This window comes from Oncorhynchus nerka, linkage group LG11, assembly GCF_034236695.1.
Source record: "Oncorhynchus nerka isolate Pitt River linkage group LG11, Oner_Uvic_2.0, whole genome shotgun sequence".
NCBI lineage: Eukaryota > Metazoa > Chordata > Actinopteri > Salmoniformes > Salmonidae > Oncorhynchus > Oncorhynchus nerka.
Genome location: NC_088406.1, coordinates 54,910,518 through 54,927,730, shown reverse-complemented (window position 1 = coordinate 54,927,730; position 17,213 = coordinate 54,910,518). Strand labels below are relative to the sequence as shown.

Here is a 17,213-nt window from a genome sequence, read left to right as displayed (position 1 = left end):
TTTCTGACTTTTTCACTAACCTGTTCCAGAGACAGGAGTTGTGTCCCAAATGGCACCTTATTCCCTATATAGTGCACTACATTTTACCAACGCCCGTAGGGCATAACAAATAGTCCCTTTTTCCTGGTGCATTGTACCTTACACCTGTCCTGGCTTAACCCCTCTTCTCCTCCTCCACTTCTTTCTCTTCTGATTCCCCTCTTTCTGTATGTGTTTATTTTCTGCCTCTCTCTCTCTCTCTCTCTCTCTCTCTCTCTCTCTCTCTCCCTTCTCCGGCTGGTTCACTGTTAGAGCGAGTATCAGCCTCGCATGGTGTTTGAGATAGACACTGACACCAACACCATAAAGAGGAAGCCTGGCACTCACAAGCAGGTGAAACACTCCTTTGGTTACAGTCCTACACATATACACATTTGACTTGTTTCACATACACATTTAGGGAGCAACTATGTGTGCACAGCATACACACAGTCGCACATTGTTGGAGCACAGCAATACATACAAACAAACCAACCAACCAAGTCATAGGCACTTAACCCAAATTGCTCCTTTAATTTGCTCTAGATAAGAGCGTCTGCTAAATTACTGAAATATAAAATGATATACGGGCTGTCTGCAAACATACCATCCCACACACATACATGCACACAGTTGTTGTTTTGTGGCCTGTATCTGCAGCATGCTGTGTGTGCACTGTGCTTTACTCAATTAACAGAACAGTACTCGATTTTCCAACTCTCTCTGCTTATAAATCTCTCCATTATTCTCTTTTTATTTTCTTTCACACTTCCTTGTTACTCTTTCTCCTCAATTGTAATTTTATTTTATTTTTAAATCCCTCAATCCACCTGTTGCCATTCCTTCCCTCGTCTCTCTCCTTATTTCTCCTTATGTTTTTGTCCTCCTGCACTCTTTCTCTCCAACCACCTCCCCCCAGTCTCTTACTGTGTGTGGGATGTCCATAGATGGGTGTCTCTCCTATCCTGCCGATATTGCCCCAACTTGTCTACTGCAGGTACTGCAACCTTGCACGTTGTCTTTTCAGAGCAACCTCCCTTTTCTGTCTCTCTCTCTCTTTTTATTTCCTTATGCTTTGGATTTTGGAGCATGCTGTTAAACACTGGTCCAGGGCCAGTTTAGTGATGGTTAGAGTTTGGCTCGTGCATGTGTGGTGCGCTCCCCTGTGCAAAGTGCCTGCTGTGGCACCACCCAGGTGTGAGCTACACTTTGGCTGTGGATGAGGTGAGTTTCCCCTGCATAATGGAAACGCGTTGAGCACCTATTAGGAAAGCACTAGGTGTCTATAAATCTAATCCATGAATATATCATTATAAGCTGACCCTAAGGGGCTACCTGCAGCCAGAGAGTCTGATCCATGGCTCTGTGCCCACAGTCCACCCTCTTCTCTGTAACAGTTGCCCATCTTTGATGTAGTGGTAAAAGATAGGTTTGTTAACACCAAACAGTAAAAGATGAATGCTAATGCTAACAGCGCTAATGTTGGTGTCCAAAGGTGCTCTCGTGATATTTGCGGGCCTTTACTCTCCCTCATTACATCTCTGGTGCCAACAGAGGTGTGATATATACCTGAGTATTGTTGAGAGAACCGTATGTGCATGAATGCCAGAGTTTCACTCCTGACTCCAGTTGAAAGTGGGATGAAATGAACCCTCTCTCTCCCTCTGTTTGCTCTCTGCCGGGACTTGACTGGCCACCCAGCAGGGCGAGGATCGCTGCTCCTCCCTGTCTCCCACAGGTAAGACACCAGTCACACTATTCCTGCTGCCCTTCACTGCTAGGTGCAGCTAGTCCCATTGGCTTCCAGGGAAACCAGAGTGTAAATGGCTGTGAACGAGAGCAGATTCCCACACACCCTTCCCCTCTCCTTAATCATTTTCTGTATCCCAAATTGACTACAACTCCCTAGACGTTCCTGTGGATCTGAAAGGGTTTTATAACACGCCATATTCACTCTACCACTCTCCCACCTGCTCACTTCCTGTTCTGCTTGCAGCCCTCCAATCACCTTCTTACCCCGGCCCTGTTACTCCACCCTCCTGCTGTGGAACCGCCCAGCGGCCGGACAGCTTCTTGTTTCGCCTCAGCCAGAAGGAAGAGCAGAGGAGAGGTATGTCACTGGATCACAACCTCTGGATCTTGGCTGCATGGCCTGGGGAGCTTTCAGAAGAGAGTGTTGGTACCTCCTGAGTGTGCAATGCGCATGTCGCAATTGAGTGTCATGTGACATTGCTCTGGTAACTAGCTGGGCTGATAGACACGTCTGGATGGGATCCTGCACAGTCACTGAGCGATACTGTGGATAGTCAAACAAAATAGATGCTCCACACCCTTAGAATTAATTTGGGGGTCGGGGATGGGGGTAGTAGTATTAGATCACTTTGCGTATGGAAAGATTTTTATGTTTTAAATAGGGGAGGGGATATTGTTGGCTTTTGTTTTGACTTATGTATGCTGGTCTGCTCTGTTGGTTTTGTGATCCCATCTATGACTTTGAATTCTGTCTGTCTATAGGTCAGAGTTTTGTCTGTTTGGTTCAGTGACTAACATGCATCTGTGGCTTATAGTTTCGTAGCTCAGTTTTCTGTTGGTTTTGTTCCGACTCTCTATTACTTCAAGTTCCTTCTGTTGCTGTAGTTCTATCTGCTGTAGTTTGCCTTCTGGATTGTTTGCCAGCCGTCTGGTCATGCACTTGTATCCGTAGAGCTGGACTTTCCTCGTCTTCAGGATCAATGATTAGCAGCCATTCTGCTTTCACCAGCTTTTGATCTTGTGTGTGTATGTTTGAGCCTGTCTGGTTCTGCCTTCCTCGCCAGGTGATGGTGCCGCCCCCAGGCCAGAGCCTGAAGATGTGACCCCTACCCAGGCTCAAGGCCCTATGGGAGAGGAGGCTGCTCTGGTGGAGCAACTGCGGAAGGTGAACAGATTATCCCCCCCTTTTGAACAAGCCATTAGGGCCTGGAGTTTCTACTGGGTTCCTTGGCCCGTATTCATAAAGCATTTCAGAGTAGAAGTGCTGAACCAGAATCAGTCTTTCCTTTCAGATCGTAATGAGTACAATTATATGAACACGGGGACCTGATCCTAGATCGGCACTCCTACTCTCAGATGCTTCATGAGCCCAGGTCAGATCACAAGGTCAGGAAAAACTCCAGTCCCGACATGTGCTGATCCCCCTGTAATTGTGTCCTGCTCTATTTTGTAGAACATAGAGTCGCGTCTGAAAGTGTCCTTGCCAAGCGACCTGGGAGCAGCACTGACCGACGGGGTCGTCCTCTGCCATCTGGCAAATCACGTGCGGCCACGATCCGTACCCAGCATCCATGTGCCCTCCCCTGCTGTGGTGAGTGTTTGTGTGTTTGCTCACTTTGTGCGTGTGCTGTGCGTGCAAACCATGTGTGCATTGGTGAGATATCAGTTTTAGAATACATTTTGTCAGTGTGTCTTTCTCTCAGGAACACTACACCAAGCATATCAATACAACAATGCTACTTTTTTGCATTTGGGTTATGATCAGACACTGCTTACATCCCAAATGGAACCCTATTCCCTATATGCTGTGACATAGCCCTATAGGCCCTGGTCAAAAGTAGTGCACTTGACAGGGAATAGGGTGCCATTTGGGACACACCGCTGTCATTGTGCTTACCATTGTCCCCGTTCTGTCTCTGTCCATCAAGCCCAAACTGACGATGGCCAAATGTCGGCGGAACGTGGAGAACTTTCTGGAGGCGTGTCGCAGGATCGGGGTTCCACAGGTAAGACTTTCACACTAGTTGAATAAAGGACTAGCATACTCAACTCACTAGTCTTCATGCTAAAACGTCTGTGTGTTTGTGATGGGTTAGAAAAAGCATATGATCCAAGAGAACCTTTACTGACTGACTGTTCTTCAGATTTTAATTTGCTAGCAGCAGGCAGTGACCTCAACAAATGAATGAAATACCTGAAGGCTATTTTCAGACAGTGCAGGTTTTTCTCTTCTATCATAAGATGTTTTGTTCATAGTAGGAGACAGACTCCCTCTACTACTCTGCTTTTTGTATCAACCACAGTTTAGCCTACTTCTCTGTCCCTGCTGTTTATCAGTTGACTCCAGCTAACTCAAATGACAAATGGGCAACCTGCATAGCTTTTGTAAACCGCTTAATAACAGTGACTTTCTCTCTCTCTCTTTCCGTTCCTCCGCTTCCCTCTCAAATGCATCTTCCATCCAAACACAAAACTCCCCTATCTGTGTGATCTTATCCTTTGCCCCCCCCTTCCCCCCCACACCTAACCCCTTCCTCCACCATTCTCTTCCCCCACTTCACCTCCCGTGGGACAGGAGAGGCTGTGCACAGTGGAGGAGGTTCTGGATGGCCGGGGAGGCTGTGTTTACGGGACGCTGGGGGTCCTGCTCTCCATGGCTCCTCCCCCCCTCCTAATGCCTTCTCCTCCGGCCCAGCTGGCAGGCTTCGCCCTCTTCTATCTGTCCATCATGTCTGTACTGTGTGCCCTGTACTGCCACCTGGTGCCCCACCTCTGAACTGTCTGTCTGGACAACACAATCCATTTCTCACATTCCTCGTCCCACAACAAACGGACTCTCTACCACTTGTGCACACACATCTCAAACACACACCACTCGCACACCTCTGTGCTTCTCATTTCATATTGCGGTATTTTCCATCACTGCAGCATTATCTATTCAGACACAGCAGTCAGCAGAACTCAACAAGGGAAAACACAAGAATGAGTGGACCACTCCCTCTCTGTCCCACTCTGCCTTAACAAAGAGGAGCGCTCGCCACTGCCTGGTTTGTCATCCACTGAAACGGGCACAACTCCATATGCCAAATACCATATAGTAGGTTTTATCTTTTGTTGTTCCAGTTGTTTGTTGGGGAAAGGTTACTTGCGTCTCCTCAAGGAGTGGCAAGGTGGACCTTCAATGCTCCCTCGTTACCCTTCTGTCATGTACTGGCACTCCCCCCATTTGAGAGAGACAGCGAGACCCTGGAGGTGGCTGTGTTGTCACTGAACTGTCCGCTACTGTACCAACCTACTGAACCTCCGTCTGTGCCTTAAGTTTGTCCGCCTGCCAACGTGTGTGTTTTAGATGGAACATTCCCACCCGAAGCCACTTCCATTGCACTAATAACATCAATCAAGTCGGAGTGCTTGTCCAATGTAGCCTACGTGCTGCTTCCTCCCTCCTCCTGTCCCTGAGAAGAACCAACCACGAGTAATCTGACTAATGCCAAGCGCTTCTCTTCTCTCCTGACTCTAGCACAGCTTAGCCTAAGCTGCAAAGTCAGTCTGAAGTTTTAGCCTAATCAAGAGAGCAGGTCGGCGAGGGTCATGTTAGCCTTTGAGTCTTTGCTGACGCACAATCAAGTTTCCGACAGGAACCCTTTTTATTTCCTTGACTGTCTGTGATCCAGCCCCCCTCTGTCATAATGCTCCGGCTCCGGGGAGATGTTTCCGCTAGATACAGATCTAGGATCAGCTACACCTCCCCAATCCTAACCTTTTAAAGAGGAACTGAAACGCTCAAATCACCCTACATTTTACAAGGTATGTACCCTGTTGAAGGTGATGTTCTGAAAATACTTTTAAAACATAATATGATAGATTCGTAGAGTGCCTAGCACAAGCTTCTTCTTCAAAAAAAAATATTTATTTAACTTGGCAAGTCGGAGAGATATATCTGCTGGAACGTGTGTTTCAGGTGGGTGCTGCTATGGTGACCAGCGAGCTGAGAAAAGGGGGGACTTTACCTAGCAGGGTCTTGTAGATGACCTGGAGCCAGTGGGTTTGGCGACGAGTATGAAGCGAGGACCAGCCAACGGGAGCGTACAAGTCGCAGTGATGGGTAGTATAAGGGGCTTTGGTGACAAAACGGATGGCACTGTGACAGACTGCATCCAATTTGTTGAGTAGGGTATTGGAGGTTATTTTGTAAATGACATCACCGAATTTGAGGATCGGTAGGATGGTCAGTTTTACAAGGGTATGTTTGGCAGCATGAGTGAAGAAAGCTTTGTTGCGAAATAGGAAGCCAATTCTAGATTTAACTTTGGATTGGAGATGTTTGATGTGAGTGTGGAAGGAGAGTACAGTCTAACCAGACACCTAGGTATTTGTAGTTGTCCACATATTATAAGTCAGAACCGTCCAGTGATGTTGGACGGGCGGGCAGGTGCAGGCAGCGATCGGTTGAAGAGCATGCATTTAGTTTTACTTGTATTTAAGAGCAATTGGAGGCCACGGAAGGAGAGTTGTATGGCATTGAAGCTCGCCTGGAGGGTTGTTAACACAGTGTCTAAAGAAGGGTCAGAGGTATACAGAATGGTGTCGTCTGCGTAGAGGTGGATCAGAGACTCACCCGCAGCAAGAGCGACATCATTGATGTATACAGAGAAGAGAGTCGGTCCAAGAATTGAACCCTGTGGCACCCCCATAGAGACTGCCAGAGGCCCGGACAAAAGGCCCTCCGATTTGACACACTGAACTCTCTATCAGAGAAGTAGTTGGTGAACCAGGTGATGCAATCATTTGTGATACCAAGGCTATCGAGTCTGCCGATGAGGATGTGGTGATTGAGTCGAAAGCCTTGGCCAGGTCAATGAATATGGCTGCACAGTATTGTTTCTTATCGATGGCGGTTAAGATATTGTTTAGAGCCTTGAGCGTGGCTGAAGTGCACCCATGACCAGCTCTGAAACCAGATTGCATAGCGGAGAAGATACGGTGGGATTCAAAATGGTCGGTAATCTGTTTGTTGACTTGGCTTTCGAAGACCTTAGAAAGGCAGGGTAGGATAGATATAGGTCTGAAGCAGTTTGGGTCAAGAGTGTTCCCCCCTTTGAAGAGGGGGATGACCGCAGCTGCTTTCCAATCTTTGGGAATCTCAGACGACACGAAAGAGAGGTTGAACAGGCTAGTAACAGGGGTGGCAACAATTTTGGCAGATCATTTTAGAAAGAAAGGGTCCAGATTGTCTAGCCCGGCTGATTTGTAGGGGTCCAGATTTTGCCGCTCTTTCAGAACATCAGCTGACTGGATTTGGGAGAAGGAGACATGGGGAAGGCTTGAGCGAATTGCTGTGGGGGGTGCAGTTCTGTTGACTGGGGTAGGGGTAGCCAGATGGAAAGCATGGTCAGCCGTAGATTTTTTTATGAATTTATTTGCAAATTATGGTGGAAAATAAGTATTTGGTCAATAACAAAAGTTTATCTCAATACTTTGTTATATACCCTTTGTGGCAATGACAGAGGTCAAACGTTTTCTGTAAGTCTTCACAAGGTTTTCACACACTGTTGCTGGTATTTTGGCCCATTCCTCCATGCAGATCTCCTCTAGAGCAGTGATGTTTTAGGGCTGTTGCTGGGCAACACAGACTTTCGACTCCCTCCAAAGATTTTCTATGGGGTTGAGATCTGGAGACTGGCTAGGCCACTCCAGGACCTTGGAATGCTTCTTACGAAGCCACTCCTTCTTTGCCCGGGCGGTGTGTTTGGGATCATTTTCATGCTGAAAGACCCAGCCACGTTTCATCTTCAATGCCCTTGCTGATGGAAGGAGGTTTTCACTCAAAATCTCACGATACATGGCCCCATTCATTCTTTCCTTTACACGGATCAATCTTCCTGGTCCCTTTGCAGAAAAATAGCTCCAAAGCATGATGTTTCCACCCCCATGCTTCACAGTAGGTATGGTGTTCTTTGGATGCAACTCAGCATTCTTTGTCCTCCAAACACGACGAGTTGAGTTTTTACCAAAAAGTTATATTTTGGTTTCATCTGACCATATGACATTCTCCCAATCTTCTTCTGGATCATCCAAATGCTCTCTAGCAAACTTAAGACGGGCCTGGACATGTACTGGCTTAAGCAGGGGGACACGTCTAGCACTGCAGGATTTGAGTCCCTGGCGGCGTAGTGTGTTACTGATGGTAGGCTTTGTTACTTTGGTCCCAGCTCTCTGCAGGTCATTCACTAGGTCCCCCATGTGTGTTGCAGGAATTAAATTCCTCTGTTTTAATAATGCTTCTAATGTTAACATGCATAAAACCAAGGCTATTACGGTTACAGAAGTCATCAAAAGAGAGCGCCTGGGGAATAGGAGTGGAGCTAGGCTCTGCAGGGCCTGGATTCACCTCAACATCAACAGAGGAGGAGTAGGATAAGGGTACGGCTAAAAGCTATGAGAATTGGTCGTCTAGAACATCTGGAACAGAGAGTAAAAGGAGGTTTCTGGGGGCGATAAAATAGCTTCAAGGTATAATTTACAGACAAAGATATGGTAGGATGTGAATACAGTTGAGGGAAACCTAGGTATTGAGTGATGATGAGAGAGATATTGTCTCTAGAAACATCATTGAAACCAGGTGATGCCATCGCATGTGTGGGTGGTGGAACTGAAAGGTTGGATAAAGGTATAGTGAGCAGGGCTAGAGGCTCTACAGTGAAATAATCCAATAAACACTAACCAGAACAGCAATGGACAAGGCTTATTGACATTAAGGAGAGGCATGTTTAGTCGAGAGATCATAAGGGTCCAGTGAGTAGTGAGGTTGGTTGGGGTCACGGCGATTCAGACAGCTCGCCGGGCTGGTAGCAGGCTGGCAGAGAATGGAGGTCTGTTTTTGCCACCTCGTGCATTTCCGTGGGTAGATAAGTGGGGTTCCGTGTGGTAGAGGGGATCAATCCAATTGGCAAAATAGATATAGTTATGGTGACCCAGGTAGAAATTGTCCGATAGACCTATTCAGATAGCAGCCGATAAGACAGCTAACGATTAGTGGGCCGCAGATGGGCGTTCAGGCAACGTCGCGATGGAGGGGCCAGTTGGATATCTCCCTCGGGCCGATAACGTCTGTAGTCCAGTCATGAAGTTCTGGTGAACTAGGTGATTGTAGCCCAGGAGTGACTGATTGAACTCTTCAGCTGGCTAGCTCCGGAATAATTGATGTTTGCTCCGGGATCGACGTAAGCCAATAGTCACATGGATAGCAGCTAGCTAACTGAAAAGAGGAGCGACCCAGGGATGTGTGTCCTTTAGGGACCTTTATCAGAATGTGAGACTGGCAGCACGGGTGTTGTATGTGGAGGATGAGGGCTGCAGTAGATATCTCAGATAGGGGAAATGAGGCCTAAGAGGGTTTTATAAATAAGCATCAACCAGAGGGTCTTGCGAAGGGTATACAGAGATGACCAGATTACAGAGGAGTATAGAGTGCAGTGATGTGTCCTATAAGGAGCATTGGTGGCAAATCTGATGGCCGAATGGTAAAGAACATCTAGCCGCTCGAGAGCACCCTTACCTGCCGATCTATAAATGATGTCTCCATAATCTAGCATGGGTGGGTTGGTAATCTGATTCAGGGTTTGGCAGCTGGGGTGAAAGATAGAGAGAACTAATCCTGCAGCTTGGAAATGAAAACATTCTCAATAAAGCTACTAACATACATTGTAATCTGGGCTGCCTGTCAGATGAACCATTCAAGTGATGTCATTTATGGCGGCACGCATTAGTCAATGAGACAATTTTCTAATGTTTTTTCAGCTACTTTAAGGGTAGGAACTTGCTTCTTTACCACATTTGACTTAATAAAATGTTTCAGTTCATCTTTAACCATTAGTAGAGAAAACTGACCCACGATCAGTGTCTGGAGGCAACTTCAACCTACACCCATTTTAGCACTTGCCTGATCCCAGGTCTGTTTGTGTGTGAAAACAAATCTGTGACCAGTCTTGGTAGGCACAAGCTGTGGTAAAAATCAGCCCCAGGATATGACTGGACTGCCTTAAGAAAGTATTCACACCCTGTGACCTTTTACAAATTTTGTTGTCTTACAAAGTGGGATTAAAATGGATTTAATTGTCCTTTTTTTGTGTCTACGATCTACAGAAAATACTCTGACAAAGTGGGGGGGAAATTATGAAAGATCAAACCCTAATCTTGATTAGGTAAGTATTCAATACATAAGTCCAATGCTTGTTAGAATCCCCTTTGGGGGGCCTCCCGAGTGGCGCAGTGGTTAAGGGCGCTGTACTGCAGCGCCAGCTGTGCCATCAGAGTCCCTGGGTTCGCGCCCAGGCTCTGTCGCGACCGGGAGGTCCGTGGGGCGACGCACAATTGGCCTAGCGTCGTCCGGGTTAGGGAGGGCTTGGTCGGTAGGGATGTCCTTGTCTCATCGCGCACCAGCGACTCCTGTGGCGGGCCGGGCGCAGTGCGCGCTAACCAAGGTTGCCAGGTGCACGGTGTACCCTCCGGTGCGGCTGGCTTCCGGATTGGATGCGCGCTGTGTTAAGAAGCAGTACGGCTGGTTGGGTTGTGTATCGGAGGACGCATGACTTTCAACCTTCGTCTCTCCCGAGCCAGTATGGGAGTTGTAGCGATGAGACAAGATAGTAGCTACTACAACAATTGGATACCATGAAATTGGGGAGAAAAGGGGGTAAAATAAGAATAAATAAATAAAGAATCCCCTTTGGCAGTGATTACAGATGTGAGCTCTGTGTAATTGGATGTTGATCATTCATAGACATCCAATTTCAGGTTTTGCCATAGATTTTCAAGCAGATTTAGGTCAACTATGCCACTCAGGAACATTCACTTTCTTCCTTGTGTTTTAGGTTATTGTCCTGTTGAAAGGTGAATGTATCTCACAAGTTTTCACCTGTGCTTAGCTCCATTCCATTTATTTTTTATCCTGATAACTCCCCAGTCCTTAATTATTACAAGCATACCCATAACATGATGCAGCCACCACTATGCTGGAAAATATGTGGAGTGGCACAGAATAATGAATGCATTGCAGAGTAATGTATTCAGGACAAATTGTGTATTGATTTGTAATTTTTTATGCAGTATTACTTTAGTGCCTTGTTGCAAACAGGATGCATGTTCTGGAATATTTTTCTGTACAGGCTTCCTTTTCACTGTCAATTAGCTTAGTATTGTGGAGAAACTACAATGTTGATCCATCCTCAGTTTTGTCCTATCACAGCCATTATTAAACTGTTTTAAAGTCACCATTAGGCTCATGGTGAAATCCCAGAGCGGTTTCCTTCCTTCCTGGGGCGTTGTGTGTTAGGAAGGTCACCTGTATCTTTGTAATGACTGGGTGAATTGATGCACAATCCAAAGTGTAATTAATAACTTCACCATGTTCAAGGGGATATGTAATATCTGCTTTGTTTTATTTTACCCTTTTACCAATAGGCGCCCTTCTTTGGGAGGCATTGGAAAATCTCCCTGGTCTTTGTGGTTGAATCTGTGTTTGAAATTCACTGCTCAACTGAGGGACAGATAATTATGTGTGTGTGGGGTACAGAGATGAAGTAGTCATTTAAAAATCATTATCAACACTATTATTATACACAGTGAGTTCATGCAACTTAATATGTGACTTGTTAAGGACATTTTTACTCCTGAACTTATTTTAGGCTTGCAATAACAAAGGGGTTAGAGATATTTCAGACTTTTATTTTGTAAAAAATCAAATTTTGACATGGGGTGTTGTGTGTAATCAGTTTTAAATTCAGGCTGTAACACAACAAAATGTGTAAAGTCAAGGGGTGTGAATAGTTTCTGAAGGCACTGCATATTGCAATGAGTGCTCTTATACTGTTCTATAGACAAAGCACATATTCTGAGAAAGAGCGAGCAAGTGACTCTGGGTTTGTTCCAAATGGAACCCTATTCCTTAGTGTACTTTGATCTGAACCCTATGGGCCCCCTGGTTAAAAGTAGTGCGCTCAATAGGGAATAGGGTGCCATTCGGGGCACAGGCTGCGTGTGTAGTTTGTTGTTGGTCTATGCTGGAGTAATGTCTCCTTTGGCTCTCAAGAGTGGTGTGTATGTTCTCTGTGTCAGTGGTCTGTTTGGTTAGAGGATGTGTACCCACGTGCCGATCTCTACTGTTGTTAACCTTTCAACTCTTTCCCAGAGCTCCTCCTTTCACAATAAAATCAACCAAATATTTGGTGTTACTTCCTTTCTCTCTGCAGTCTGTCTTCTCTCTGCGCTACTTTAGATTGTGTTACCACATTTTCTCTCACTCACACTTGTATTTGCTCCTGTGGGATATGTTGTTCAGTGGGTATCTCAGTGCACCAGTCCCTACTTATTGTAATCACACCTCTGCTCCTTTTCCATGCTCTCCTCAAGGTCATGCCTTTGGATCCCATTCACCTTTTCCATGCTCTCCTCAAGGTCATGCCTTTGGATCCCATTCACCTTTTCCATTATGTTGCGTTTGATGTCTTTACATTTTTGTTGATGATGATTTCTGTTATCTTTTGGTGGTGGTTTTTGATATTATTATTTACCCATCCATTGACATATCCATTTTTGTTCTCCCCTCTCCTGTTTTCCATCCTCCTTTTGCCTTGCGTGTGTGTTTCTGTGTGTGTGCGTGTGTGTTTTTATGTATGTGTGTGCATGTGCTCTTCGTCTGGCCCCAGACCCAGCTGTGCCTGCCCCTCCACATCCTGGAGGAGAGAGGGCTCCCCCAGGTGGCCGGGACGGTGTGTGCGCTCCTGGAGCTGGCCCCGCCCAAACACACAACTTCCCCCGCCACGACCATTACTACCCCTCTGGCCATTTAGTGCAGCGGAGTTCCACATTCACTCTCATGGATGGACAGACACAGGACCCACTCTCTCCCTCTCCGAGGGTATGTTACATGACTTTCCCTCTCGACCACCCCTGGCACAAGGGTGTGAAGAGAAGACACCCTAAAAAATGCTACCCCATTTTCCCCCAGCCTCCTCAGCCATACAGGGGCACCCCAGCTTTCCCAGACAGGTCTTCCCCAATGGAGAGAGAGAGAGAGAGAGAGAGGGAACACAAGTAGGTAAAAGAAAGGGTTGACTGTCTTTCCCCCAGTGTCCCCACACAGACTGCTTACGACTTGCAGCCTCTAAAGAGAGACAGACAACCGAGATTGTTCCAGACAAACGGTCAGTTGGACGGCAAGGAAGAGGGTTCTTTTATTGTCTAATATTAGTCAGTTGTCTTCTCTCACTTCTCTCTCCATCCTCCTTTTACTGATGTTCACCAGGGATTGTTTTATTTTACACCATTACTATTATTATTGCATCTCATTTCTCATATTCATTTTACTGTCACATGTCAGATCCTTGCAGGTCAGCGGGGTCAGGTAGGGGGAAGGGTTCGGAGACTAGGAACTTGTCGGTTGTCTAAGTAACACAGTCATGTGAGCAACAGTCACGTTGATGCTGCCAACACTTACAATGGCTGTTATGAAATGAACCCGTCTTCTCCATTTTTTATTATGTGGTCAAATCACAAGCTAGCTGATTCAAAAGCGATGCTGGAGTAGAAAGAGAGAGGGAGCTCTGGGAATCTCTGTTTTATTCTTTCTCACAATGTTGTGTACAAATATATACTGAGTGAACAAAACATTAGGAACACTATCCTAATATTGAGGTGAACCCCCTTTTACCCTCAGATCAGCCTCAATTTGTTGGGGCTGAGGGATGCTGGCCCATGTTGACTCCAATGCTTCCCACAATTGTCAAGTTAGCTGGATGTCCTTTGGGTGGTGAACCATTATTGATAAACACAGGAAACTGTTGAGCATGAAAAACCCAGCAGTGTTGCAGTTCTTGACACTCAAATCGGTGCGCCTGGCATCTACTACCATACTCAGTTCAAAGGCACATAAATATTTTGTCTTGCCCATTCACCCTCTGAAAGCCACACATACACAATCCATGTCTCAATTGTCTCAAGGTTTAAAAATCCTTATTTAACCTGTCTCCTTCCTTCATTTACACTGATTGAAGTGGATTTAACAAGTGACATCAATAAGGGATCATAGCTTTCACCTGATCAGTCTGTCATGGAAAGAGGTGTTCCTGATGTTTTGTACACAGTGTATATGGGTCATTATATAGAAGTGGTGCAAATTGGGGGTTGGAAAAAAATTCACATTTGTATCCTATTTTCCCCAAACTTTCTGCACACGTCTTCCAGCATATGTCAGGGAGATATGTATACATACACACACACACACTACTCACACTTTGTATTGCATATTTGAAATATTTACCTTAACACTAGATGTCATTTCTGGAACACAGTGTAAAAGGGAGAACCAGCACAGTAGTGATAATTTTGATTAACCTTATTACACATTCATTTGAGAAATGATTTGCATACCAAATTAACAAAATAACCTGTTTCAGTGTCAATAGAGGACTCAGATGGATATAATTTGTTTTAGTATAGACATTGCTATTGAGGGCTTCAACCATTTAAAAGTAGTGAACTGGGTGTGTATTGCTATGGGTTCGGAGTTCAGCCAATGATCAGACAGCATTGTCTTCTTCAAATTGAAAACCAAAGACGAAAGTAATATCAAGGAGCCAAGACCGATATTTATACCAGGACATTGGTCCCAAGATCCAGACCCAGTGAGTTGAGACGATGACAAATAAAGACCAAATTTGTGGTCTTGAGTGTTTTATGGGGAGGCTCAGTCTGGCTTTCAACTTACCCCTTAAAGTCGTAGTAGTGTATTGCACAAGGTGCCATTTTGAAAGTGGATAGTGCAAAAGCAGTTTCTCTTGTCATTGCAGACTTTAGAGAGCTGTCTATGTCAGAAATGTCCAGATCAACTAGCCTAAGTCAGCTAAAATATTTTAGCAATGTTTTTTAGACTATTGATTTGCAGGAAATAGGATTTTAAATGGCAAAATGTTCTCTCAGCCAACAAGAGGGGTGTGAACAGTTTGTCAGTAATGTTCTTGTGCCACAGATGTTCCCCAATGCTGGAAGGGGGCCTGAGTAAAAAGTTTGGGAACCCCTGCAGTAGAGCATAGTACATTATAGACGTTTATGTTTTGGCTAAATCGATGCTAATGTTTGGGGTCTTGGATGGTTGGATCGCCCTGCTGGATATGCATCTCAATACTCTACACTTTTTCATAAAGTGTGGACTTGTCCCCTACCCACATGGTGGTCCTCTTGTAGCTCAGTCGGCAGAGCATGCCGCATGCAACTTTAAAATGGAGATAGCCTCAATGGCACTGCCCATGCTGTCAGACGCCATAATGGTACAAAAACGAGACCTCTATATAAACATCCCTTTTTCAGGACCCTGTCTTTCAAAGATAATTTGTAAAAATCCAAATAGCTTCACAGATCTTCCTTGTAAAGGGTTTAAACACTGTTTCCCATGCTTGTTCAATGAACCATAAACAATTAATGAACATGCACCTGTGGAACAGTCGTTAAGACACTAACAGCTTACAGACGGTAGGCAATTAAGATCACAGTTATGGAAACTTAGGATACTAAAGAGGCTTTTCTGCTGACTCTGAAAAACACAAAGAAAGATGCCCAAGGTCCCTGCTCATCTGCGTGAACGTGCCTGAGGCATGCTGCAAGGAGGCATGAGGACTGCAGATGTGGCCAGGGCAATAAATTGCAATGTCCGTACAGTGAGACGCCTAAGACAGCTCTACAGGGAGACAGGATGGACAGCTGATCATCCTCGCAGTGGCAGACCACGTGTAACAACACCTGCACAGGATCGGTACATCCGAACATCACACCATCACACCTGCGGGACAGGTACAGGATGGCAACAACAGCTGCCCGAGTTACACCAGGAATGCACAATCCTTCCATCAGTACTCAGACTGTCCGCAATAGGCTGAGAGAGGCTGGACTGAGGGCTTGTTGGCCAGTTGTAAGGCAGATCCTCACCAGACATCCCCAGCAACAATGTAGCCTATGGGCACAAACCCACCAATTTGTAAGTCGCTCTGGATAAGAGCGTCTGCTAAATGACTTAAATGTAAATGTAAAATGCAAACCCACTGTCACTGGAAAAGACAGGACTGGCAAAGGGTGCACTTCACTGACGAGTCACGGTTTTGTCTCACCGGGGGTGATGGGTCAGGTTTGTGTTTATCGTCAAAGGAATGAGCGTTACACCGAGGCCTGTACTCTGGAGCGGGATCGATTTGGAGGTGGAGGGTCCGTCATGGTCTGTGGCGGTGTGTCACAGCATCATCGGACTGAGCTTGTTGTCATTGCAGGCAATCTCAAAGCTGCGTTACAGGGAAGACATCCTCCTCCCTCATGTGGTACCCTTCCTGCAGGCTCATCCTGACATGACCCTCCAGCATGACAATGCCACCAACCATACTGCTCTTTCTGTGCGTGATTTCCTGCAAGACCGGAATGTCAGTGTTCTGCCATGGCCAGCGAAGAGTCCGGATCTCAATCCCATTAAGAACATCGGGGACCTGTTGGATCAGAGGGTGAGGACTAGGGCCATTCCCCCCAGAAATGTCCGGGAAGTTGCAGGTCCCTTGGTGGAAAAGTGGGGTAACATCTCACAGCAAGAACTGGCAAATCTGGTGCAGTCCATGAGGAGGAGATGCACTGCAGTACTTAATGCAGCTGGTGGCCACACCAAATACTGACTGTTACTTTTGATTTTGACCCCCCTTTGTTTTGAGACACATCATTCCATTTATGTTAGTCACATGTCTGTGGAACTTGTTCAGTTTGTTGTTGAATCGTGTTATGTTCATACAAATATTTACAAGTTAGCTGAAAATAAACACAGTTGTCAGTGAGAGAACGTTTCTTTTTTTGCTGAGTTTATATGGTGTCAATGGTTTTGGTTGTGACTGTTTCGGACTTCAAAGAATCCCCATAGCTCTCTAGATGTACATCCCACCAAACATGTAATTAATGACACTAATTCAAAATAGATGATTTACCAACTTGCTCACTCATTTTCTCCAAAATGTCTGCAGATGGACTACTCACCATATGGCCATGCTGGAGAAGGGTGCAATCCCATCACCTGGTGATACTTGTAGGGGTGTGGCTTAAGGTACATTCATTCTAATTGTCTTTTAATGTGTGTTTCGGTAGTGACATCAAAATGTGGGACAGCATTTTTTATAGAAAGATGTTTAGTACAAATGAGATCAGTATCTTTCAATGTAATAATAGAACCATTCAAGATGTTCTATTGAAATAATAAAAACTACTTAAATGCTTTATTTTCAAACATGACGTTTAGGAATCGGTGTAGGACAGCCAACTCAATAGAAATAGGTGTATAAAAAATGACTTTGTACTATATGAATTGAACTATATTTGTTATTGCCTTGGATTGAAATACAACATATCATTAAGTAAATAAAACA

General features: G+C 45.4%; 1 protein-coding gene across 2 annotated transcripts in view; it reads left to right on the top strand.

Annotated features, from left to right (window-relative positions):
• Positions 1–15,134, top strand: part of LOC115137168 (DISP complex protein LRCH3-like) — a 76,924-nt gene extending 61,790 nt beyond the window's left edge. The window contains exons 15-20 of one of the 2 annotated variants that reach the window (XM_065024669.1): positions 1,723–1,756; positions 2,015–2,128; positions 2,835–2,935; positions 3,224–3,361; positions 3,699–3,776; positions 12,477–15,134. In XM_065024669.1, coding sequence (XP_064880741.1) covers positions 1,723–1,756; positions 2,015–2,128; positions 2,835–2,935; positions 3,224–3,361; positions 3,699–3,776; positions 12,477–12,620 — 609 coding nt within the window. In that variant the 3' untranslated portion in view covers positions 12,621–15,134. Of the gene's footprint in view, positions 1–1,719; positions 1,757–2,014; positions 2,129–2,834; positions 2,936–3,223; positions 3,362–3,698; positions 3,777–12,476 lie in introns of both variants that reach the window. The other variant, XM_065024668.1, reaches the window with a different exon arrangement.
• Positions 15,135–17,213: the final 2,079 nt, after the last annotated feature.